Source organism: Anoplophora glabripennis, unplaced genomic scaffold, assembly GCF_000390285.2.
Source record: "Anoplophora glabripennis isolate ALB-LARVAE unplaced genomic scaffold, Agla_2.0 scaffold18, whole genome shotgun sequence".
In the NCBI taxonomy this organism is placed as follows: Eukaryota; Metazoa; Arthropoda; class Insecta; order Coleoptera; family Cerambycidae; genus Anoplophora; species Anoplophora glabripennis.
The window spans coordinates 898,547-923,587 of record NW_019416221.1 but is presented as its reverse complement, the minus strand read 5'-3'; the positions used below and the strand labels follow the sequence as shown (position 1 = coordinate 923,587).

At 37.6% G+C, this 25,041-nt stretch overlaps 2 protein-coding genes across 14 annotated transcripts in view; one reads left to right on the top strand and one right to left on the bottom strand.

Annotated features, from left to right (window-relative positions):
- The first annotated feature begins 508 nt into the window (after positions 1–508).
- Positions 509–24,076, top strand: LOC108908246 (protein FAM207A). The gene is made up of 3 exons (XM_018712218.1): positions 509–671; positions 726–1,356; positions 23,989–24,076. The coding sequence occupies exons 1-2, from the start codon at positions 642–644 to the stop codon at positions 1,353–1,355; spliced, it is 660 nt and encodes a 219-aa protein (XP_018567734.1). The 5' UTR covers positions 509–641; the 3' UTR covers position 1,356; positions 23,989–24,076.
- LOC108908242 (obscurin) overlaps positions 1,780–25,041 on the bottom strand; it is a 48,342-nt gene continuing 25,080 nt past the window's right edge. For 5 of the 13 annotated variants that reach the window (XM_018712201.2, XM_018712200.2, XM_018712202.2 and 2 more), the window contains 43 exons: positions 23,161–23,300; positions 22,114–23,116; positions 21,242–21,778; positions 20,656–20,895; positions 17,760–17,901; positions 17,389–17,573; positions 16,822–17,251; positions 16,624–16,757; positions 16,484–16,537; positions 15,951–16,160; positions 15,438–15,897; positions 15,205–15,380; positions 14,863–15,150; positions 14,349–14,459; positions 12,873–13,721; positions 11,796–12,083; positions 11,619–11,739; positions 11,440–11,564; positions 11,019–11,387; positions 10,920–10,937; positions 10,535–10,761; positions 10,308–10,475; positions 10,066–10,252; positions 9,604–10,009; positions 9,016–9,553; positions 8,714–8,958; positions 8,352–8,656; positions 7,940–8,294; positions 7,532–7,858; positions 7,158–7,395; positions 6,819–7,101; positions 6,470–6,768; positions 5,947–6,419; positions 4,836–5,063; positions 4,614–4,758; positions 4,428–4,563; positions 4,191–4,362; positions 3,665–4,131; positions 3,435–3,612; positions 3,101–3,383; positions 2,845–3,025; positions 2,304–2,529; positions 1,780–2,249 (listed from right to left, as the gene is read on the bottom strand). In XM_018712201.2, coding sequence (XP_018567717.1) covers positions 2,024–2,249; positions 2,304–2,529; positions 2,845–3,025; positions 3,101–3,383; positions 3,435–3,612; positions 3,665–4,131; positions 4,191–4,362; positions 4,428–4,563; positions 4,614–4,758; positions 4,836–5,063; positions 5,947–6,419; positions 6,470–6,768; positions 6,819–7,101; positions 7,158–7,395; positions 7,532–7,858; positions 7,940–8,294; positions 8,352–8,656; positions 8,714–8,958; positions 9,016–9,553; positions 9,604–10,009; positions 10,066–10,252; positions 10,308–10,475; positions 10,535–10,761; positions 10,920–10,937; positions 11,019–11,387; positions 11,440–11,564; positions 11,619–11,739; positions 11,796–12,083; positions 12,873–13,721; positions 14,349–14,459; positions 14,863–15,150; positions 15,205–15,380; positions 15,438–15,897; positions 15,951–16,160; positions 16,484–16,537; positions 16,624–16,757; positions 16,822–17,251; positions 17,389–17,573; positions 17,760–17,901; positions 20,656–20,895; positions 21,242–21,778; positions 22,114–23,116; positions 23,161–23,300 — 12,173 coding nt within the window. In that variant the 3' untranslated portion in view covers positions 1,780–2,023. The remainder of the gene's footprint in view (positions 2,250–2,303; positions 2,530–2,844; positions 3,026–3,100; positions 3,384–3,434; positions 3,613–3,664; positions 4,132–4,190; positions 4,363–4,427; positions 4,564–4,613; positions 4,759–4,835; positions 5,064–5,946; positions 6,420–6,469; positions 6,769–6,818; positions 7,102–7,157; positions 7,396–7,531; positions 7,859–7,939; positions 8,295–8,351; positions 8,657–8,713; positions 8,959–9,015; positions 9,554–9,603; positions 10,010–10,065; positions 10,253–10,307; positions 10,476–10,534; positions 10,762–10,919; positions 10,938–11,018; positions 11,388–11,439; positions 11,565–11,618; positions 11,740–11,795; positions 12,084–12,872; positions 13,722–14,348; positions 14,460–14,862; positions 15,151–15,204; positions 15,381–15,437; positions 15,898–15,950; positions 16,161–16,483; positions 16,538–16,623; positions 16,758–16,821; positions 17,252–17,388; positions 17,574–17,759; positions 17,902–20,655; positions 20,896–21,241; positions 21,779–22,113; positions 23,117–23,160; positions 23,301–25,041) is intronic. The other 8 variants (XM_018712203.2, XM_018712204.2, XM_018712207.1 and 5 more) reach the window with 8 other exon arrangements.

Here is a 25,041-nt window from a genome sequence, read left to right as displayed (position 1 = left end):
GGATACCTCTCAAATAAATCGTAAGTCGTAGATACCACCTCGGCTCGCGAAATAGCTGCGCGTTGCAGTATTTGTGGAAAACATAGACCACCATAACATTTCATATTTCCATATTAAGAAAGTTTTAGTTATATTTTTATGTTAGATGAACTCCATCCAAATTTAATACGTTTAAATTTCGATACAAACATAAACCATACACGCAGTTGGATTATTTAGAGCTTTATACACTTTCCCTACAGCGCTTCATGTTAGCTGCTTTCCAATTGACAAAAAATGTACTTCGGAAGCACTTCAGGAACACTCCAGATTAACTTTTTGGGTTGCAATAATAAAATACTTGAAAATTGTTTATATAATTACGTATTTCTTTCAGAGGTGTTCCAATTATTTAAGTTTGGAGTATTTAAAGAGTAGAACAGTAGAAGAACACTTGAGGAGCAGTTAGTTATCTGGCAATTGGAAAGCAGCTATTGTAACGAGGTAGAAACTAAGAAATGTAAATGGAACATGCTTTAATTTTAACCTATTTCCCTCCTATTTCCTATTTCCTAGTTTTAACTTTTGAACTGCAATAACAATACCTTACAATATGAATATTTATAAAATAAAATAATTATAGTCGAATTGAGAATATTGAGATGGAAATTAACAACACGATATATCGTAAAGTAAGTCGTACTTTTATTATTCATGTAAATATTATTTATAACTATAATTTTTAGACTGCTACAGGAAAACTCAAACGGCAAAGAAAAAAGTTGCATATTCCTGCCAAGAGCCAGAAATTTCCAGAAAACCAGGCATCTCCAAAAGGGGATACTGTACCACTTTTGCCTATATCTCCACCAAAAGAAGATCTCTTTGCTGGTCTTAACATCGATATCAACAATATTAAGAAAAGCTTAGTGTCGGATGATGTGCAGAGTATTAAGTCAAACAAGTCTAGCAAATCTGAGTCAGGAAAACAGATTCTTCCCAAGAAAGAAAAGATCAAACTAAGAAGAGAACTGCTGCTTAAAAAAATCGATACTGTTAATCAAATGAAGAAAGAGTTAAAAATCAGGGAGAGAAGGAAAAATACAGCTGTCATTGGTGATACTAATCCCCTTCACGATGCACTGCCTTCTTTAGAATCATTATTAAAAAATAAATCAAGTATCAACTATAATAATACAAAAACCATTAAAAAGAGGGGCATAGAAAAAGCAACTCAAAGGAAGAAAAAACTAGTTGAAGGTGTGAAGATTTTTAAGCAGACGCTGAAGAACAAGGATTTCAAGAAAAACCCTCTCGAGGCAATTTCCATTCATGTTAAAGCTATGGTGGAGCAGGAACTCAAAAATAAATGTTAAGGTTAGTACTTAAGTATTTGCTAGTTTTCAAATTTCATCATGATATAAATGAAATATGTAATAAAATGTCGTTATAAAAATAAATGGTATCCAATTTTTAAAATTAATCATGTTTTAAATTTAAACTAAAAGGAAAGTAATTAATATTACGATGTTGTCATTGGGCAAGCATTAATGAAAAAAATAAGTGTGGATGGTTGATTTTCATATTATATTTCCATATTAATAACATTTTTTATTTTAATTAAAATATAAATATCTATCTCATTATATATCTCTTTTTAGGCCATGCTAAATACTTACGTTAGGTATGTTTTAAATTATAAATTTATCTACAAAGTGCATACTTAATAAAAATAACTTATCCTTTTTTTTTTGATATCGACCTAACTTTATAAAGGAAAAGGTTAAGTTAAAAATTCAGTAATAATTTATTTTCTTTATTGAAATAAAATCTTCATGTGAGTCTCAAATAACAGGATGCTTCTATTTCCTTAAAATTAGTCTTCGAAACAAAAAACCAAAAACCCAAAATTGTTCCAAAAAAAAATCAAATTTGCTCATATCACTGATACAATACATAAATAAATTTCAGTTTAGTATCATCCGTAAGATCAATAAAATATATATTAACATATAAACATTATTTACAAACTAATACTAATCCGCTAAGGTGCAGTCAACAATTCCTCCTGTATGCTGTGCGTTTTGATAAGTTTTGCCCCCAGCGAGCTGGTAGACTTCTGCGATAACTGTGTTTTCTCATTGTGGTATTCCTCGGAGTATTCTTTGATCCTGTGTCCTAGGAAAACAGCCCTTTCTCTCTTCTTAATCATATAATCCGTAGGCAAGAGCCAGCGGTTTTCGTGACATTCTTCCGGTGAAGGTCGTTTACTGGAACAAGGCATAAATTACTTCAAAGTCATTTGTCGGAATTTCAATAATTACTTTGGATGACGTTTAAAGAGTAACATTAGGAACCTGGTTGCTTCTTGTGTGACTTCTTGGTAAAGGTGTTCAAACCTGTATCTTACGAATAGTATGTTCTGACGACTCTCGTTTTCGTCTTGGCCACGGAATGGTACAGTTCCAGAAAGCATTATGTAGGTCAGTACACCGATGGTCCAAATGTCAGATTGCGGGAAAGCAGGCTCTTCGGCTAACACTTCTGGAGCTAAAATTGTTTTTTATTAACATACGGGGTCGTACCTATAATAATTCGACCACTATAATCACAGCTTATACAACCCATCTAAAAAAAGGTCAAATATAGCCTCTATATAAATATGGATCCCATTCAAAGTACGCCATGTATACACACAAGTATTATGGTTGCATAGACACAAGGGGCTATAGCAAGGTCACCAAAACCATCTTACAATCTCTAACAGCGAAGTTATTTAGTTGTATAAGCTGTATAATTATAGAAAATGGATTTTTATTTCGTTCAGTTTACTTCCAATATTGTTTGTTACTCCTTAGTACTTACAAATATAATCAGGATGACCGACAATGGGTACTTTTGTACCCAGTTTAGTGACTCGATGTGCTGCTCCTAAATCTACTAATTTCACTTGCACGGAACGGACTCCGCTCATGACAACGTTGTCCGGTTGAAGATCCAAATGGCACAGTCCTCTCCAGTGCAGATATTGTATTCCGTCCAATATCTACAAAGTCGGCGGGTAAATAACGACTACTCGATTCGAATATTAACACTATATCTGACTCTTATTTAAACTTACCTGAGTCACTATTGTGGCTACAGTCTGTTCGGTGTATTCGTGTTTGCTTGCTAAGTAGGTGAGAATGTCGGCGCCCTGTAACTTTTCTAAAATAAAAACTGCCGTGTCAGTTGTACGGTAAGCGGCTAGTAGACTAGCTATTCTCTCGTGCCTCAACGACCTCAAAGCGGCAAATTCACCGTCAACATCGTGTCTCCTGTTCTCCTTGTAATCGAATATTTTGGCTACTACGACATCATCGGTAAGTTTGTTTGCTGCCTTCAGGACATGGGAGAATCTTCCTCTGTAATATAAAGTGTTTAAATGTATTTCGTGAAAGTAAAACGAATGGTACCTGTAAATCTCTGAAATAAAGTCGTACAGTTCCTCAACGTTGGAATCTTCCCATTCGACAGGATTGGATTCTATTTGGTAATCGTATTGTTGTTTAGTTTCTTCTTCTACTTCTTTTCCGCTGTCAGTAATTTGTTGTAGATGGAACATTGCTTTGGTCAATTTAATCTTGGGAGATTCTACGATAGAATTATTAAATTTGTTATAATTTTATCTTTCTTTGTAGCATACCTGAAGGTTTAGTCGTAACGGCAGCTGATGGTACTCCGGCATCACTCCATCCAATAGAATTCCTAGCAGCCAACCTGAATATGTAACTCTTGCTAGGCTCCAAGTCCCCTATGAGGTAAAACTCGTGATCGATATTAGCAGCCTTTTTGGTCCACTCGGTCTCGTCCGCCAACTTATATTCAAGCCTGTAGCAAATCACAGGGGCGTTGCCATCAAATTTAGGTTGTTTCCACGTGAGCAAAATTTCGGTGTCAGATATCTGGCTTGCTTCCGGACTGTCTGGCTCGTCGGGTACCAGACCCAACACGATCCTAGTCCTTGCGATGGTCTGACCAACCTTGTTGCGGGCCACCACCTTATACATACCCTGATCAAAGCCGAGAGCTGGAGAGAGCCTCAAATGTGACCTGCCTTGTGCGTCGGTTATTATTTTGACACGATGGGATTCCGCAACAATTGCATCATTTCTGAAATTAAAAATCATTTATGATATGGGTTGTAGCTCCTTCTATTTTTCATTACTTACTTGAACCACTGGACAATCGGTTGGGGTTCACCCACTGCCAAACAGGTAAGTTCCAAGTCTTTTCCTTCGACCATTGCGGTAAACTTTGGTTTTTCCCTAAAGAACGGTAATCGTCCGTCCTGCTTGGATTCTAAGAATGCCTCGGCTTCCACGTAGGTGTCCAAGCGGGCGCCTGTTAAGAAAGTTATTTTAAAAATAACGTTTGGAATCAAAACTATTGAAATTCTCGCCCCTCACCTATTTCGTGTCTTAAGCGGCGTATAGTAGGGTCCCTTTCAGCTGCGCCGTACCGGTTAATGCGGGCTTTTCTTTCATCGTCTATTTCTTCGTCCATAATATCGGTAAAACGACGACGTTCCCGAATTATAGGCGTCTAAAAATTAATGTTAATATTACGAATGTAAATTTAGACTTCGAACTTACTCCCCAATCATAACCGTTTTCGTCGGACACGATGTATCCTGATCCTGGTCCACGGTTAGCTGCGACCTTCATATATTCACGCAGACGTACAGGGAAGTCGACATCTCTGAGTTGCAGCAGATAGGTGTCTGGTCCATTCTGATAGCTTAATTAAGAAAAAGCGAAATTAAAAACGTCGCTTGAGCTGGTATTAAAAATAAGCTGAAAACATTCTCAACTTACTGACTCTCCGATTTAATAACACCAATCTCGTAGTTAAGTGGAGACCTAGTGGGCAGCTGATCTTCCCAAGTGGTTCTTGTCCTCGCAGTCTTGTCCAGAGGAGCGGGTGTAGCTCTGGGGGAATAGTACTCTCCCGGTGGGTAGACCATTTTCGATGGATGAGTAAAAGCTCCTTCGAGGGGTCGTCGTCGGAACCATCTCCTACAAGAGGCGTTGTCATACCATTCCCTAAGACACGGATACAGTTTGAGAAAATTTATTCATCTTTCAACCACACAGTAAATTACGTTAAGAGCATTTCGAGTTTATACAAAGCATGTTCCGAGATGTAGTAAATTTTCTTATGAGGAAGTAGTTTATCGATTCCATCGTATACTTTAATGATATACTCGTAGGTATCTTCTAGGTATTCTAAGTCTTCATTCGGTTTGATGGTATTCTCAAGGGCTCTTATTTTTTGTAGAGACATCACGATTAAAATACGCCGTTTGCTTTATCGAACGACATATCATTGGACTTGGCAAATTTAATTGTTCGATAGTTCTTATTTAGGTGGTCTAATAATAAATCGTTAAAGGTCACAAGCCGATGTCGCATTGCTTAGTTCTTAGAGTTGCTTAACAGTAAACACGAAGTGAAGAATATTTATGACATTTAGAATAAAGAAAAACCACAATTTCTTTTTGTTGTTTCTTGCATAAAATATCAAATCAGTTCCTTTTAATTTTGTGTTAAATACTAGAAATATTTCTGAAGCCACATGTACGATGTTTACAATTGGGAGATTTATTTTTAATAAAAATTAGACTTAGCAGTTAGTATTATATTAATATAAGTAAAATTGTAATAATCGAATGTTATTTTTACTACTATTTTATTACAAAGGTGCAGAATTATTGTAATCATTAATTGATGGCTATGTTATTGATATATGATGAATGTAGACAAAATGCTGCAGCTGCAGACAAATGAGAATTTTTTCACATAAGTTTGACAATGCCATAAGTGAAGAAATATTCTTTATACGTGAATTTCATACAATATTTTTTGTATTAAAATATTAATAATTTGTGGATTATTTTAAATTTTTGCATTATAAATATCAGCTCACCTGTACAGTCTCCAATAGTCGCTAAGATATGTCGATCTAATTTGGAATTCATCTTGGTATCTCTTGTCGGCTTTTTCTAGCCACGGGTGCCTCAGAGCATCACGGACGTTCATCCTGCCTTCGGTATCATAAACCAGGAGTCTGGAAATGAAATCTTTTCCTTCGACGCTTATCCTAGACCACCAACTATCATCGAATGTCCATCTTCCTTCACGGATGTTGGTCAGAGTTTCTCTATCATTAGCTCCTCTGAAAGGAGATCTGCCGGACAGTAATATGTACGTCATGATACCAACACTCCACATATCCTGTCCATATCCAACGCCATCACCGTTGATCACTTCTGGGCTGACGTATTCTGGCATGCCGTATTTCAGGGGGTAGTAGTTTCCATGCTCGATCCTCCTCGTTAAGCTAAAGTCGGTGATTTTCAGATCGTCTCCGCCTGGGTGTGATATTAGAAGGTCTCCCAGCTACAAACAAGAATTTTAGATTTGAGGTATCAGAAAGAAGACCCACTTACATTGAGTCCCATGTGACCGTAGCCTCTGTCGTGCATGTAATCCAGGCCCTGAAGCAGCTGCCTCATAAAACCGGCAATGTCGCTCTCTGTGTAGTAGTCTTGCTTCAACAAATAGTCCTTGACTAGCTCGCCGCCAGCGCCGAGCTCCAATATCAAGGCTAAACAATCTTCATTCTCATAGGAATCGTATAAGGAAATCAATTTCTTGTGACGAAGTTCGTTGAGCATATCCAGCTCGTTGTACATGAAAGGCCGCAGGTCTCCGCTTCCGTGCATTATCTTGGCAGCGTAGTTGCGACCTACAATGGAAAATGTTAGAATACTCACGGTCCGCTAGCCCTCGACTCACCGTTAAGTCTTTCCACTGCGTGGTACGTCACGCCCTGCGTTCCCCGCCCAAGTTCGTCACCAATATCGTACAAATCTGTGTAAAGACGTTTCTTGGTCTTGATGGGAGACAAATTGGTGTAATTGCGGAGTCTGTATTCGTGCTCATTTTCTTCAACGTGCAACATTGCACTGCTGGAAACCGTACCAGCGACATTCCTGGCGCTTACAGAGTACAGACCCTCGTCTTTGAGAATAACATCGTTAATTGTCAATACTGTTGTATCAGGCTCGATGAATGCTATCTAAAAATAATAATACACATGAAGTTGGAACAAATCATGTCGTGTGTTTAACTGACTTTAATTCTGGACGAGGCAGCCAATGGCTTCCAGTCCTTGTACCATTTAATCTCCGGATACGGTACTCCGACTATCCTGGCTTGGAATCTAGCCTTGCCTCTCAGCATTACGTATTCAATCTCAGGTCTCCTGATAAAGTAGGGTAATTCAGCTATCTCTAATCGAACCCGTTGCCTTGCTTCCCCATGTTCGTTCTTAGCTACCGCCTCGTACCAACCCACGTCTCTCTCCAACATCCTAGAAAAAATGTATCGTAATAATTGTAGATATTAATACTGGAAAAAAAATGTAAGCTAGGGTTTATTCAGCGTCTAAATAATTAATTGCAGCCTTACAACCATTGTAGTTAGAAAAGTTGACACATAGTACATACTTATTTATAAACAACGTTGCTTGGCCATTCCTGGTATAGCTCATGTCAAATCTACCGCCTGGCTCTATTAATTCGTCATTGAAATAGTATGTCATTTTTGGTTTAGGATAGCCATAAACGAACCAAAACAGGTTGGAATTTTGGTCTTTGATGCCATACTGTGTGTCGTGTTCCCGGCGCAAGAACCTCGGGGCTTGGGCCATGCCGTCGTGAGGTGGTCTTTCGATATCGAAATCTTTGGGGAAATACGGAGAAGTTTCTGGACGGAAATCAATTTCGGGAGGTAGGTAGGGCCTGAACTTGGGTAGTTCTGGTTCTAATTTATCTCTGAAAAGAAAGGAGACGGGATAAGCGGATCGAAATTTTGTATGTGTGGTATCGGTGTATGATTACTATACTACTTTATACCTGTGGGTTATCGCGAACGGTGATGGATCGCTGATTCCATATTTGTTCTCTACACGAACTCTAAATTTGTAGTTTCTGAATGGTTCCAGATTTCTAACTCCGCAAGTACAACTTCTGATGCCGGATCTAACCGTAAACCAATCCCCACTTGGTAATTCGCACATTTCTAGTTGGTAAGTAACGGGTGCTCTAGGTCCACTCGGGATCGATGGTTTCCAAGACAAGGTGCAGTGTCTATCGGTCATTTGGGAGATGATCGGTGGGTCGGAGATTGGCATTGGAGCTCCGCTCTTCTTGTACTTGTCAAATTCCGTATATTGGTCCGTGATTGGACGTTTTGGTTTGGGCTCAATACCTGTAAATGAAGTTTATTTGTAATTTATATAATTTTTTTAGTTTGATTATTTCACACCTTCGTCGAATTTCAGGTAAGCGTGACAGATGTCGCTACCGTGTTCATTGCTGATTTTGCACGTGTATTTTCCGAGATCGTCTTCATCGACTCCTGAGATTGTGAGTCGCAGTAACCCGGCAGTGTCTTTGTCCATTTTGATCCTGGTCGAAGGGAATATTTTCTGATCATTATGAAACCATTCGACGTTTGGTTCCGGTATGCCGGAAGCACATGCCGTAAACTTGGCAGTCATAGCTTTGAATAGTTCTGTGTCCCCGATACGTTTGAGGAACACTGGCGGTTCAATCTTCTGTGGAGATTTTCTGTATAAACAAAAGAATATTTTGTTTGGTATTACTGGAATTCTTAATAATACCTACATTTCCTTGACGACATCCAAAGTAGCAGTACACTCGGCTTGACCCTCACGATTTGTGGCAGTGGCAGTATACACTCCAACGTCGCTTTCGTCACAGTCCGCCACATATAAACAACACAGGTCTCCGTCTCTCTTAATGTGATACTTATCTGTGTTGCGTAGCGGTACCCCATCTTTACTCCAAGTGACCTCAGGCTGTGGCACTCCGCTAACTCTGCATGGGAATTTGGCATCTCTACCAGGCAGCTATAAACATGTTGAATTTTTATAAACATTATTTCATTAAAGTTTATTTTATTATACCTGTTGTAAGTCAGTAAACCTTTGAGTGAAAGATGGAGGCATAAACACTTTCCTGACAGTCGCCTTGCCTTTAGTGGACTCCTTTCCAAGAGGATTGATAATGGTTACACCGTAAACGCCAGCGTCAGAGGGAACAGAGTGGTCAATCTTGAGACCAACCCTTCTTCCGTCGCAAGTCAACAGAATTCTCTCAGAAGGTACAATCGGTTCCCCGTCTTTAGTCCATTCGACACTTGGAATGGGATTACCAGTAAACGGCGCCTCCAAAATGAGAGGCTCGCCTTCGTCAGTTAAAACATCCCTGAGGGCATGTAAGAACATCGGTCGTTCCTCAGGTTCGTCCGGTTTGGCGGACGGTTTGACAGTAAGTGGGGCAGATGTGTCCGATTCTCCTGCCTCGTTTGAAGCTATGGCCTTGTAGGTGAGGGCGTCTCTCGCAACATCAGCAGCGTCCAAGAGAAGAGCGCTGCTTCCATCAGGTTGTTCGATGATCTTAATGTGTTTGTTGTCCGAAATGACTTCCGCTCCGTTTCTGGTCCTGGAATTCATTAAATCAGGTCGATTTATGTGGGTAATTTTTATACGTACCATGTAATTTTAGGTGCAGGAAAACCTTCCGCTTTCACTTCTAATTTAACTGGGAATCCTTCGACGACTGTTTGCGGCGCTAACCTTTGAATGAAATCTGGTTTCGTCGGTTTCCTTTCTACCTCTACTTTAGCTTCACCTACGGCTTCACCGAGTTTGTTGCTCACTATTAATTGATAGTTTCCTGCATTGTCAGGCTTCATAATGTCGACAACTAAAGCCACCCGACCGTCAGGGTAGTTCTCGGTATGGACATTCGACGACGGTCGTACTGGTATTCCGTCCTTCAGCCATTTAATTTCTGGTGGTGGATAGGCTTCGACTTTAGCTTCGAGACGCAAAGTCTCGCCAATCGGTAGTTTAGTGTCTTTGAAGCATTTGAGGAATTTCGGTCGCTTTGGTTTCGCTGTAAAGGAAAGTTTTAAACACGGTTATCTGTGTGGTTCCTTATGATTTACTTACGTGTTACAGCCACCGCACAGAGGCAAGCTGTTTCACCGTTGGGATTCTTGACTACTAACTTGTAGGCACCACTGTCGGACGGCTTGCATCTTTCTATGTTTAACTTTACGGTACCATCAGGTAGTGTGCTAGTTTTAATACTGTCATCTTTGACAGGCACAGGTTCGCCATCTTTAAACCATTCCACCTAACGGAAAGTATTTGATAATGTATTTTAAAAAAATGTTACTCCAAATACTTACAACTGGTTTTGGACTACCATTTATCTTTGCTTTCAACTCTAGGGGTTCTCCTTCATTTACGTCCAGATTCTTGTCTAATTTCTTTCCGAAGGAAGGAGGCGTTTGTAACATAGAAATGCGGGACGTTGTGCCAGCTTCGCCAACTATGTTTGTTGCTACTGCTTTGTACTGAGATAAAACGAATTGCAGTTATATTAACCATCGATAAATTCTGTCCAGATACTTACAATTCCGGTGTTTGCCTCATCAAAGTCAGTTATGGTTAACTTGCTTGTGACTTGTTTCTCGGTTTGAGTCTCTATCTTGTGCTTCGCGTCTTCCTCGATAGGTTTACCGTTACAGTACCAACGAATTTCGGGCTTGGGTAAGCCATCGGCACGCACCATGACTGCAATTTCTCCCTGATGTTCGACTTGTTCATCGACCAACCCAGTGATGAATTTGGGTCTTTCGGCTAAAATAATATTTTGAAAGCGTTAAGCATAATAGTTTATCCGATCACCGGCATTTGTTAAAAAGCATTTGCCATTGAGAAGAGTATTAGCATCAACTTTGTATTTTATTTGTGTATTTAGCTGTGAAAAAGCAAAGCCTCAAAATGCCTGAACTTACTGGTCGGCTCTGTTTCTTCTGTAAAGATAAATAAATGTAAATATGACGTGTGAAATAATACCAAGGGGATGGAAATTTAAGTTACATTGTGATACTTACTAACTGTCTTCAACCGTGCTTCGGAACTAGCCTCTCCTAGCTCGTTCGAAGCTGTCACTTTGTAGTATCCCTCATCGGCTAACATCACCTTATGGAAGACAAGTTTGTATGTCTCATTCGCTCTATCTTCCACTATTTTGATGAGATCGCTAGCTTGAATAGGCTGGTCATTTTTGTACCAAATAACCTGCGGTTCCGGGTTTGCCTGCACCACGATTGTAAATTCTGTGGCTTCCCCTGGAACAACAGTGACGTCCTCGGGTCCTTCAATTTCCGGACGCATGACGATGGTTAGTTTCGCGCTGCTTTCACACTCGCCCCACTTGTTCTTGGGCTTGATGGTGTATTTTCCGGTATTGGAAACGTCGCCTACAAGGAAGAAACATTTAGAAATCGTCAATTGTTTTAGAAGTATACACACATCTTGGGATTGTTAGTTTATATGTGCATTCATTTAGTCCGTCCTCAATTTCTTGATCTTCCGTTTCCAATATAATCTTATTATTTTCAAAATCTTCTTCTGTCATTTCTTTGCCGTTATGCAGCCTGAAAAAAGTGGTACAGAATGTTTTTTTTGTTTTCTTTATTAAATTAATTTACCAAGCAGCATCTGGAACGGGGTCTCCAATTACGACAGCCTTAAACGTAACCGTGTTTTTCTTCACAACCGATTGGTCCTTCAGTCCTTCTTTTATTTTTGGCCGACGCAGGTCCCTTTCAGCTAAAATATGATTAACGTTACTTTGAAATTTGTACGAGGCATATATAGTTTCTTACGTGTTACATCCAAGACCGCTTGTTGCTTGACATCTCCAACGGGATTCTTCAAGACGCACTGGTACACACCGGAGTCTTTCAGGTCCAACTTCTTTATCTCCAGGCGAAACTCTTCCCCCTTCTGACTGGTGGTTACTCTTAAATTACTGTCCGGCTTTATTTCTTTTCCGTCATGTAGCCAAGTTACCTCTGGAGGTGGATTCGCAGTGCCCTTTACAATGTATGTTATGTCTAGAGATTCTGGTCTAGACCCGTCTTTCATGTTCGTTTCCAGGATCATCGGGATGGCTAATGAGAATAAATTTCGGTTATGAAAAAGTAAAAGTTAGTTTTTTACATCTTGATGTTATGAGTGATGGATAACTTAAAAAATATTTGTATATGTTACATTAAACTTTAAAGACAGTTTTAAATTTTTTAAACAGTTATTAAAGAGCTGTACTTACCAAATAATCGAATTTTTAAATGTTAAATACAGGAACAAGCAATTTTATGTACGTATATGTGCCCTTTCATTGAAGATGAAGGTGAAAAACATATGTTCCTATATTTTTTAAATTTTAACATTTTTAATTATATGATTATAATTAATTCTTCGATATTTGTTTGCCTCTTTAATTTAAAATAACTTCATAACCATACTATTTTTATAATGGTGCTTCCGTGACTTACCTGTATATATCGTTTAGATTACAAATATCAGTGCAGCGGTGTACAAGGCAACAACAATATATACATATCTTACCTTGCTAAGCGGCCAATATGAAGCGTGTGAAAATTATTTGGCATTAGTAGCGCTAACAGTGATTAAAACATCTAAAGCATAACATTTAAAGTGGAATTTTTCCCTTTAGTTCTCGATTTTATTCATAAGAGCTATCGTAGAATGAAAGCTTTTATTAACACGAAATGTTTGTTGTAAAGAGAAATTTCACTTGACTTATTTGATATTTACATGTCCGTGCAAAGTTATAACGGTGTAATTATTAGGTACAACATCACATGCGGTATTCTTTTAAAGGAGTGTGTTAAAAAAAGAGAAAAAGTGTAGGGTAGATATAAAGGTTTGCTGTCTACCTTCTGCTTTACTTGGCTTTTCAGTTATTTCTTCCACCAGGCTTCTTTGCTTCTGAGCTTTTCTCAATAGTTCCTCAGTTCTTTTATCTATTTCTTCCTCATCGTAGTCTCTTTTGCCTTTCTGGCTTTCCTGTCTTTCAAGTGTTTCTTCTTTAATTTTCCTTGGGGCTATTTCTTCCTCATCGATTTCTACTTCCTTTCTATCTTCGATTACGGCCCTTTTGGCTTTTGAAGGTGCAAGCTCAGGTTCATCCGCGATTGTGGTTGGTGTTTTTGGTTTTGTAGTTTCGTCTTCGACTACCTCAATGGTCTCTTTTTTAGCTGATATCCCTCTCCTTAACTGTCTTGCCGAATCTACGTCAGTTTCTAAAGGAGTTTGCGGTTCTTCCTTTTGATCTTCTATAAGATCAGCGTTTTCAACGCTAGCCGACACGCCTCTTTTTAATTTTTTATTAGCGTCAATGTCTGTCTCAATAGGTGTCTTCGGTGTTTTTTGAATATCTTCGTCCTCTATTAGATCAATGTCTTCCTTGGTGGCGGAAACTCCCTTTTTCAATGAAGGACGAGGCAGATCTTCTTCTTTAGCTGGTGTAGGTGTATCGGCTTTGCTCTCAACCGTTTCAACTTCTTCAATTTGCACTGAAATCCCTCTTTTGGGTTTCTTTTGCTCTAATATCGTTTCCTCTACATCTTTAGGTTTGTGCGCGTCTTCGTCGATGTCGACCTGCTCGACCTCTTCGATGATGGTGGAACTAGCCCTTCTGAGTACTTTAGGCGAAGGAGGCTCTTCAACAATCGGTTCGGGCGATTTAATACTAGATTCTTTTACCTCGATTTCAGTAAGAGTACCTATTTGTGTGAAATGTATTATCAGTGGAAAATGGGTGTTTGTTTGTTTGCTTTTAGAAATGAAACGTTCTTATTGCGCACCGTCAAAAGTGCGTTAAAAAGGTAAATTTATAATTGCTCAAAACTGACATCACTATACAAAAGCGCACATATAAGCAGTAAATACAAAATGTAAGCTAGATTTTATTTGATGAATATATTTTTGGTTAAAACATTTTGATATTTTGAAAATAAATGATTAAAATCGTAATTTTTTGGAGTAATAAATATTTTGATTTTAATAATTCTTTATAAAACAAATTGCAAAAGTAAATTTGCTCAAGTTCTAAGTTTAAAAGCTTTTTTCACATTTACTTGTTAGATCCATTTTCAGTGTTAATTAACTTTAATGTTAACACAAGTATCACGAATTTTGTTTTCACTTGTAACGTTTTAAGAGATTTTTTAATAATATTTTTTATTACAGTTTTATTATTTATTTGGCAGATAGTGTGTAATTGCAAATTAAAGAGAAACAGACATTTAGAAAAATAGTTAAAGAATAAAATCTGCTAAGTCAGTTTAAGAGGGAACAAATTTGTCTGTAAACTCTGTTATTTAGTACAAGTTTTAATGTCTTAGCATTACCTTTTGGCTTCTCTTTGGGTTTAGGTTCTTCTGGCTCGTCTTCGAGAACTTCGAATTTAACTTTTTTCGGCGGTTCCTCGAGTTCCTCAATGGCATCGGTGTGTGTCACTTCTGTAATTGGTTAGTGAGGGTAAGGGGTGAGGATAATAACGTGTAAAAAGTCTTAATACGTATAAAGATGGGGGGCACACTAAAGGGTTTTTTTGTAAACCCTTTTTCGGCACTGTAGTAAATAATTTTATTGGGGGGACAATCACAGTTGAAACTAAACTGTACTTACTCTGAGGTTGAAAATAGTTTCTGAATATTACTTTTAGAGTTTAATACAATCCTCCAACTACTAAAATTGAAAACGTTACGAGGATATAATATAGAATCAGTTTTTAATGAATATTACTGTTATACTAAATACGTTTTTAGTTTTATTATATTGAAATAATTTGGTTTAATTGTTAATTGAATAATTGTGATTCGATTTATAAAATTCAGATAATATTTTGAATATAATACTTACTTTGCACTGTGACTATACTCTTGCTGGATACAGTCCCCATACAATTCGTCACGATGACTTCATATTCCCCTTGTTCCTCGTACTTTATAAGGTCCACGGCTAGATTGTACGTCTCATCGCGGTGCTTATCTTTACTTATTTTGATTCGAGCATCGGCAGATACTTCACGTCCGTTCCTCAACCATTTCACTGTCGGCGGTGGGCAACCGTCGACTTCCACTTCCAAGTGCAGAGTCGCTCCTTCCTCGACGGTCACATCCTCCAGTTGTTTAATAATACGCGGTGCACCTAAATATGTTATTTACAGACAAAAAGTTGCATGAATATATTTGGAAAACATACAATTAACAGTAAGTTTGGCGCTGGTCTCGGCGCTACCGCATTCATTGCTTAGTTTGCAAGTGTATTGACCTGACAGTTCACTGGTAACTTCTTTAATCACGAGTTGAACCCCGTCGTGAGACTCTTGCCTTGTGAATTCAGTTCTTGTTTCTTGGATCTCCACCTCATCTAAATACCTGTAAAAGCACATTCGATAACTCGTTGAGTTTGACGTTAAGTTTACGATTTCTTACCATTTGACGGTGGGTTGGGGGAAAGCCTCCAATTTGACGTCGAACGTTACATTGTTATCATGTTCCTTCACAGTCATGTTTTGCAAGCCCTTGGTGATCTTAGGGGCCTTCTTAACGTTCACCACGACGTCATCGTCAACACTCCCGTGTATATTAACCGCCTTGCATTTGAACCTTGCAGCATCGGTGGTTACGGCTCCGGTAATTCTTAGCATGTAAACGTCTCCGTCGTCCTTGATGACATAGTGCTCATCGGATTTGATCTCTTCCTCGTCTTTGTACCACTTGACGGTCGGTTTAGGTTCTGATTCCAGTTTGAGCTTCAGTTCCAGGTTTTCCCCTTGCGAGACTACTTTGTCGGCTCCTAGTTTTTCCAACACTTTCGGCTTGCTGTAGACGTCCAGGTTCCAGAACTGGGACACTTGGGCTAATTCGTTTGTCGCTACCACCGAGTAAGAACCTGGAGGAACCAGAGTGGGTAGTTTATGAAGCCACGTAGAATTTTGACCTTACCTGTATCTTTTAAGGAAGTTTTTTCAATGACTAGAGTATGCTTTTCTCCCGATTCCTCAATTTTAATCCTGTCGCTTTCCTTGATGATTTTTCCGTCCTTATAGAACTGGACTGTTGGTTTTGGAATACCTTCGACTTCCACGTCCATCTTTAGGAGTATGTCGGCGTGGACGGATACATCTTCCATTTTAGTTTTAATTTTTGGTGGTGCTGAAACATTGCGGTGTTATTTCCTAGAAAACCAACGTGTGCCACAACATCTACTTAGTAGAAGAGATGGAAATATGTACAGTTGTAAGTACCTACTGGGCAATATAACAGCTGGTAGGCCTTAAAGTCTGCAAGTGAGAAAATACGTTGTTCGTTTCGACTGTGTATTTATGTGACGTAAGCAAATTCTAAGTTGTGATTGAAGCGTAAAGCATACAAACTGTTATATTTTTATCTCTACCAAATTGAATTTTAGATTAGGTCATTAAGTGTAGTTTAGAACATAGAGTACAGCTTTCTAAGAAGATACACTGTTTATATACCTATTATGTGGACTTGGCGTTCGTTGCTTATAAAACATTCGTTTATCTTTCGTACTGTAAAATGTGGGTGTATTAGAAAAGTTTGTTGAGGAGTATTGATATATTTGAAAGTAAATTGGTGCAAGGTACTTCTTACTTACCTTTTACAGTAAGTTTCATTTCAGCAGTATCGCTTCCCAATTCATTTTCTGCTGTGAAGGTGTATATTCCCGCATCATCCGATTGAACGTTCTTTATAACCAGCGACATACTTTCTTCATCTTCGTACAGCAGCCTAGAATTTGTAAGAGCATATTAAAAAAGTAATCCTCTAATTGCAGTGTCACGGTTACACTTACTTATATTTACTGCTCGCTTCAATTGTTTTCCCTTCATGGGTCCACTTGACGCTAGGCTTAGGGTAGCCTTTGACTTGGAGCTCCAACATAGCCGACCCACCTACATTGACGATAGGATTCTTTTTTATAATAGTCAGAGACGGTTTCTCTGGTTCTCTGAATAGTTGATTGACTGTCCCGTGAACGGTTAGTTCAGCGCTGCAGCTGATGTGCCCCCGGGACGTCTGAGCTACACAGGTGTAGAGGCCTACGTCGTCGGGTCGGACCTTTTGAAAGACCAGGGCGAGAGAGTCTTCGTCGTCGCCCATGAGGACCTTGAAGCGCTCTTCGGGTTCGAAGGGGGCGCCGTCTTTCTTCCAGTGGAAGACCGGTTTCTCCCCGGGAGGAAGGATTTCGCCTTCCGGCATGTCCTCAAATATCTGTTTGTTTTCTGAAAAATTGGTATGTTAATACGCGATAGTACAGACCAAAATAAATAAAAAAGTTCTATGCAGCATGCAGAAACTTAACCATTGTTGAGAAAAAACAAAAATTTAGGACTTTGTGACGTTCAAAATCAAGTCTTACCTGTCACTGTTACCGTGGCTTCTGATGTAGATTCTCCAAACTTGTTCTTGGCGATACATTTGTAGAGGCCAGCGTCAGATTTCTTCACTACCGGAATGATCAGTTCATAAAAACCGCTGTCTGAATGCTCTCTGATCACTTGATAACGCTCAGTGTTCTCAGGGATCTTCGTACCATCTTTGTAGCTAAAAAAAATAGTATATGAATATGTAGGCCTTATACATATTTGTTAATTGTAAACGCAATCTTCATTTTTATGCTCGAGAACTTGTAGAATTATAAATTTTGTCTTTTTTTTTCTCTTTAAATGTTGCCTCGACTTATCTAAGAATGTGGGAAGACCGTGACAAATCTTTCATTTATTAACTTACAAAGTAACTTCTGGATTGGGTTCTCCTGCTACTTTTACCATGAAACGGAGGTAAGTGTCTTCCAATAGTTCGGCATCTTTCATAGACACCAAAAATTCTGGCTTGTCCGTTTCAACTCTAGCAGTTCGCTCTTCTGTTGTTACTGTAAAATGTGAACTAATACGTTAGATACAAGTTGAAAAGACGATGCTAGATTGTTCACAACAGAAATAATTCGATATTAGTATGATTATGTACATCTTAAACTGAATGTCCACCACTTTTCAACTCCAACACCAACTTAATGAAATATAACGTTTAATTAAATTATTTTTGTATTATACAGGGTGTTAATGATAAGTTTTGCCAAACTTTAATGGTGTATTCGTATTCTGTCGAAGAAAATAATCAAGTTTTGCCATATAAAAATTTTTGATAGGAAAAGTTTCAAATATTTATATTATTTTTCCTGTAACTTCACTGGCATAAAAGATTGAGTGATAAAATTTGGGGGATGACATTTTTTTGTAGGGACTATTTTTTCATGGATAACTTATTCCAAAATATACTCCAGTGGCGTAGTTATTGGGGGAGTAAGGGACCTTTTTGAAAAAAAATCGTACGCCACTGGTTTTTTAAATAATTTTAGATGTTTTTAAAATGTACAATCAATTTGTGGTAATAAAGTATTTTTTGCAATTAAATAGTTGAATTCACCTTAATGTTAATATAGGACATGAAAATATACCTCTTAATGTATACTTTCTCCAAATTTCGGCTCTTAATAATTAAGAACACTGCGATTAAATAAAAAAAAAATTGTTTCAGCTTCTAATCAACTTAGAACAACGATTTTTTTTTAAATTCGAAGAAAAATAGTACTAACTAAACTACAGACGTTAGTATTTCCTTTTATAATAATTACCTATCTTAACAATTTAATAAATATTAACATTTTTTCAGTCATTTTTGAACAAATTAAATTTGAAAATTAAATTCTCAGTAAATGCATACGTCAATACAACTATTTATGTACAAAAACAACTAATGATTGAAACTCTACAACGCCTTTGAGCTTGGGAAAAATCAATAGAAAATGGCATCTTCTTATATAACAAATTCCGCCAACGCCAAACTAATGAAGCTTTCGGGCTGAAATTTTTATCACTTATTAAGGGTGCAAAAAGACTAACAAATCCTGAATTACAAGTGTTTGCGATGAAAATTGCATTAATTATTAGCAATTGAAGAAAACGGCCATTTTCGACCAGTTTTGAGCTCTTGCGCATAAATAAATTATCGGAATTTAATCGGACTTGTCTGTACAGATTTATTTAATACCTACCTTTTTTGTATAAACCTTTTTTCTCTATGAATAACAGTTTTTTTACGCGAGTAAAAAACCACTTTTCCATAACTTTTACCATTGTTTTAACAAAGTTTCCCAACTAGTCTCTAGTTGATTTTTTGATATTTTGTTTATAACGCGTTTCTGAACAATATTCCGCAAAAAAACTTCTAATAGTATTTTTTTCCCGAAAAAAAGCTATAATGACTGGCCTAATACTTAACTACCTACGTTGCTATTTACCATTTTCTATTGATTGCTAAATGTGTAACAATAAATTCAATACCTAATATTTTTGAGAGATTTCAAAACACATACATTTTAAAAACAATTAAAATTATTTAAAATACCAGTGGCGTACGATTTTTATTTTTTTTCAAAAAGGTCCCTTACTCCCGCAATAACTACGCCACTGGATTATATTTTGGAATAAGTTATCCATGAAAAAATAGTCCCTACTAAAAAAATGTCACTCCCAAGTTTTATCACTAAATATTTTTTACCAGTGAAATTACAGGAAAAATTTTACCTAAAAATTTTAAACCTTTAACACCCTATATCTCCATAAGGATGCGTCCTATCAAAAATTTTTACAGGTCAAATCATGATTATTTTCATCGGTAGAATACGCCATTAAAGTTTGGCAAAACTTATCATTAACACCCTGTATTTATTGATTTGAAACAGTCTGAAGCTCTTATGGTTTGCAACAAAAGCATTTCCATTTAAGAGCATTTTAATTGATAATATCAGTTTTACTGAACTAGTGGACACTTAGCTTTAGTTTCCACTAACATTGAAATAAAAATTTATTGAATAAATTGTTTCCAAAAGTGGAGTAGTCTTTCAAACTAATAAAAATGTCAATTTTGGTAACCTGAATAAGGATACTTGACAATCTACCCATATATTGCATTTATTAAAAATAATACCTACTGATACATTTTTTTCATTACATTTGAATTGTAGTAATGTAAGTAATTGGCCTTACTTTAATACAAATTAGTCAAAAACGAATTTTACATACAAAACACCATATCAGATTTTAGCGATTTTGCCATGCATCAAAATGGCTTTTATTTCTTTAAAGTTCGTCGTATGAACAAATATCAAGAGACCAAATTAACTCCAAAGTAAATCAGTATTACAAACATAATATTGATTATAAGAAAAAGCAGTGGCGTACTTTTTTTTTTTTTTAAAACAATTCAATACAAATCCTGTTCGAACGCCACTGGTAGAAATTTTTTGAAAACTTTTACATCAAAAAATGTAATTTAATGGTCAAAAGAAGTGTACCAAATTTTGTGGAAATATCTGGAGTGGTAGGAAAGTTATGATAAAAAAGGCATTTTTTCCTTAAAACTTTAACACTCTGTATCTCGGAAACGACGGACATAATTTTATTTGAAAAATTTTCTTATTTTCTTGCATTCTATACAGTGTTAAAAGGAAAGTATCAACTTAAAAATCACCCTGTATAGTTAGTATTTTTAAATGATTCTTCAATGAACGTGATGCAAAACTGAGGCAGAACATAAAAAATAAAAAAGCGATAAAATTACTAACACGCATGCACTATAAGCTGTGCGGAACATGAAGATTTCCCCTTTTCGTTTTGGGCGATCGCCGAGTAGATGCCCGCGTCTTCTTCCTTAACCCTCCTAATGATAAGTTTGCAGTCTTGCCCCGACGTGGCGGTTTCTATCCTGGCGTCTTTGGTCCCGTTTATCGGCTTGTTGTCTTTCAGCCAAAGGAGGGAGGCTGGTTTCTTAGATAAGGACACCTCGAAATATGCGGTTTCGCCAGCTAAGTGTTACGGTGAAAGATGAAAGATATATTTAGCAGAGATAAGATAGAGCAGGGAGTTGTCAGGGGGATTTACCAGGCGGTCTAAGAAATTAGTTTTTAATTTTTTTAACCACCAGGCATTAGCAATCAGAAGTCGTCCAGACAAATTTAAGATATGAAAGTTTGATAATAATTTAAGAAAAGATGTTTGCCACTCGTGATTGCATATTCATGGAAAATCGAGTGTAATATAAAAAAATAATGAGAGTGCTCGTCAAAACTTGCGTGCAAAAATACTGAATGGTAGAAGTGATAAAATAAATGTGATCGGGTTCTTTGATTAATTTTAAACTTTAATACTTACGTTCAACACTCGCACCGCGTATAGTTTTAATGAATTTGGGTTTGTCATCGAGTTCCTCCAGCTTCTCTTCGGCCGATTTCTCACGGGTGCTTCTCATCGTCAACGAAATAGAGTCTTGCTCGGATTTGGATCCGTACGTCTCCGATCTAATCTTTTCCTCGGCAGATTTTTCACGAGCCGTTCTCTGTGTCTTGGAACTGGAGTCTAGCTCAGATCTGGATCCGTACGACTCGGATTTCATTTCCTTTGAGGCCTCGGACTGCCTAGCTGTAGACGATGATCTTGTTTCGGACTTTTCTTCTCTAGCCTGGGACGATCTGGTTTCGGATCTTTCTTCTTTAGCCTGAGATGACCTGCTTTCGGATTTTTCTTCCCTAGCTTGAGAAGACCTTGTTTCCGAGGAATACGATTCAGTCTTGGTGGACTTGGATTCTGATTTAGCTTCTCGGGATTCTGATTTAAATTCTTTAGATTCGTATAAGTCAGATTTCGCTTCTTTGCCGTTGACTGCTGAAGAAATCTTTATTGAAGTTGACTCTACAAGAACACGCATCGTGAAAGCATAGGGAAAGCTTTTTTACCCATCGGTCTAGTTGTATTTGAGAATCGCAACTGGGAATTATAGTTAAAAAAAATGGATGGATATATTTTAATAAAATTTGGCCATAACAAAATAGTCGTTCAGCAATAAACATATGTTTAGAAGGATGTGTTTCATCCTGCTTCAAACTATTCAGTTAAAAAGAAATTCCTGGAAGATTCTCAAATATATGGACCTAGAAAGCAACGCAATCAAACCTTGCGATAAAAAATAGGTGCAAAAACGAATAATGTATGTTTTGCGCATAAAAAAGACAAACATGTCGACTTACCGTCCTCCTTATTCGACTTTTTCTCACTAGAGTCAGTTCTAGAATATTTTCTAGAATACTTAGCGTATACGTCCTCTTCTGGTTCTGCTTTTTCCGTTTTACTTCCTACGTCGACAGAAGCTTCTTTCCTTAAGTACTTTCTAGCGTACTTTTCGTACGCGTCTTCCTCTTCTTCGCCTCTTTTTTTATCTTTGGAGTCTGCCCTGGAATATTTCCTAGAATATTTGTTATCTTCATCGTCCTTGTAGGATTTCCTTTCCGTAGAAGTCTCCGTCTTGGCATACTTCCTAGAATATTTAGCGTACTTATCTTCTTCCTCTTCGCCCAGAGCTCTCTTATCTAAAGAGTACCTCGGAGAGTACTTAGCCATAAGGGCTTCTTCGTCATCATCTCGACTCGTTATGCCTCTCCTTGTGTATTTGCTGCTGCCGTCAGCATCTTCAGCAGAGGTGGACCTTATGGCGTACTTAGATCCTATGTCTGACCCAAGACCCAGCTTTGAGCTGTAGCTGTAAGTTTCGTTGGTCTCCGACGGTTCGATGCCTGTGCCTTCGACGGAGGTTTTGATCGATTTTCTGATGGCATACCCATCTCCATCGCCTACTCCCTCCAGACTTGTTTTAAGGCTGCGTCTCGAATAGTAACTATCAGCGTCCCCAGTTTCTCCTGAAGTTCTAGTGATGGATCTGGAGGACCTCTTGGAGTAAGAACTGTCATCGTCACCTGTGGCCGATGACCGTATCGACTTCCTGGAGTAGCTGTACTCGTTATCTCCTAGTTCTGTTAGCGGTTTCCTTGTGTTGTAACTAGACGTATCTCCGATATCAGTCGAATAAGATTTTTTGCTGTATTTTGAGGTGTAGTCATCATACTTGGAGCCTCCAGTTAGAGCTGAGTCTGTACCGTACTTGCTCAAACCAGTGTCCGTGCCGTACTTGCTCGAACCGGTTTCTGTGCCGTACTTGCTCGAACCGATTTCTGTGCCGTACTTGCTCGAACCGATTTCTTGCTCGAACCGATTTCTGTGCCGTACTTGCTCGAACCGATTTCTATGCCATACTTGCTCGAACCGATTTCTGTGCCGTACTTGCTGGAACCAGTTTCCGTGCTGTAACGTGAAGACAGCGCATCTGATGAATACGGAGACTGTCCCGCTCTTCTGCTATAAGAGGATTCGTAGCCTCCCTCTGTGAATTAATATATTCTTGTGAAGATGTTTAGATGCTCGGTTAATGTTTGCAGAAGCTGGACAGATTGTTAAGCGCAGCTCTTGTTATTTTCTTCTCCTCGACATTCAAGTTTAATCAGGCATTACATTAGAAGAACGTAGTAGTATGCTGCTGTATTTTTTCTTTTTTTTTTTCTTTGTTAGTTTGATTATGAGAATACAGTGGAGACACTTTTACATGCATAATAATCACCAAACTAGAAATAATGACAAAAAAGAATGCAATTTAATTCGTTGCAAATTAGTTTTGCCTGTAGGCAATGCAAAGAGGCAGGGGAATGTCTTCATTCTGTATAATGTACTATTTTTGTAAACCACTAATCAGTCTAAAAGATGATTTCTGACATACTTTCCGGGTAGTAACGAAATACGACGCGTAGATTTTAAAAATTTGGCTGTTGGCACCGAACACCTGTTATTTTCACATATTCCTCATTTTTTTTTGCTAAATATTGCGCACTGCTGCGACTCCCACATACATACTCTTAAAATAATTTTTGTTCAGATTGTAACAAGTCCAATACCGACACATTGTCAAAAGTAGACGATTATAGATGTAACAACAATAAAAATTCGGATTTTTCCTTGATGAAAATAAAATAAATATGTAATTAAGTGGATTAATATTTATAGTAAATGTTTTTCAGGTATTTCCGGAGAAAAATTGACTTCCGTATAGTAAGAAGCATGCTGGCAAGTGATTTTAACTGAATTAAAACAATTATTTTCAATTTATAATTTTTTTTTCTTATCCCTTCCTCTATTTATCCAGTATCTTGTTTTTAACATCTTTTCTCGTGGTTATAGAGAAATGTGTAAAAACCGTGGTGAATATAGTATGGTGTGCTTGTCTGCTGGCTCAATTTCATCATGTCTGCGTATGACGTCAGCAAGGAAATACGTACTTTCGTTTTGACACAAATAGTAGATATATGTTATACATAAATAGACAATTTAATTAATAATGATACGTCAGATGTAAAACGTGTAATTTTCACGTTTACATACGTCATGGAACGTGTTTAAAAAGTTAGTTTAAGTATGTAGTCTAAATATGAACGTAACTTTAAACATTTTTCAAGTTTGAAGAAACGTTACCTCATTTTAGGCTGAAACAGTTCTGGATTATTTATTAGAGAAACGAAAGAAAGTTGCATTATATGCCATGCTTTCGTCAGCCCTGTTCCTTTGTGACGTCACCACATGAGCGTAGGCACACCATATTGTAGCGAAAGTCGTGTGCTTTATACATTTGATGACTTATTTGTTTGATGACATTTCTTTAATAGATTATGTTCTATTTCTTTCTTTCGTGTTAGAAGCGCTTATAATTTGTTCTATACTGTCTTAGAAACCCACGGAAATTTCGAGAAACAGCGAAAAATATATAAACGTTTGCGCTAATACGCGGAGGAAGTTTTTCAAGGTTAAGTTATATTTTGTTATTGTGAAAAACTGCCAAATTTAGTAAATTTGAGACAATATTATATTCACGTCATTGTAAAAACTGTTTATTTACTACACGTGTTCTCAAACATAAATATTATGCGTCAATCAGCCCGATAATCGACACATGTTCAATTAAGTTTGATGATTATATTTCACAGTAAGTTTCTTAGTCTAAGAAAAGGTTAATCCGATAGTCAAAATGCAGGGTGGTACGTCAAAGTGGCTAATTTAGTGTTCCTGCATTTCAACTA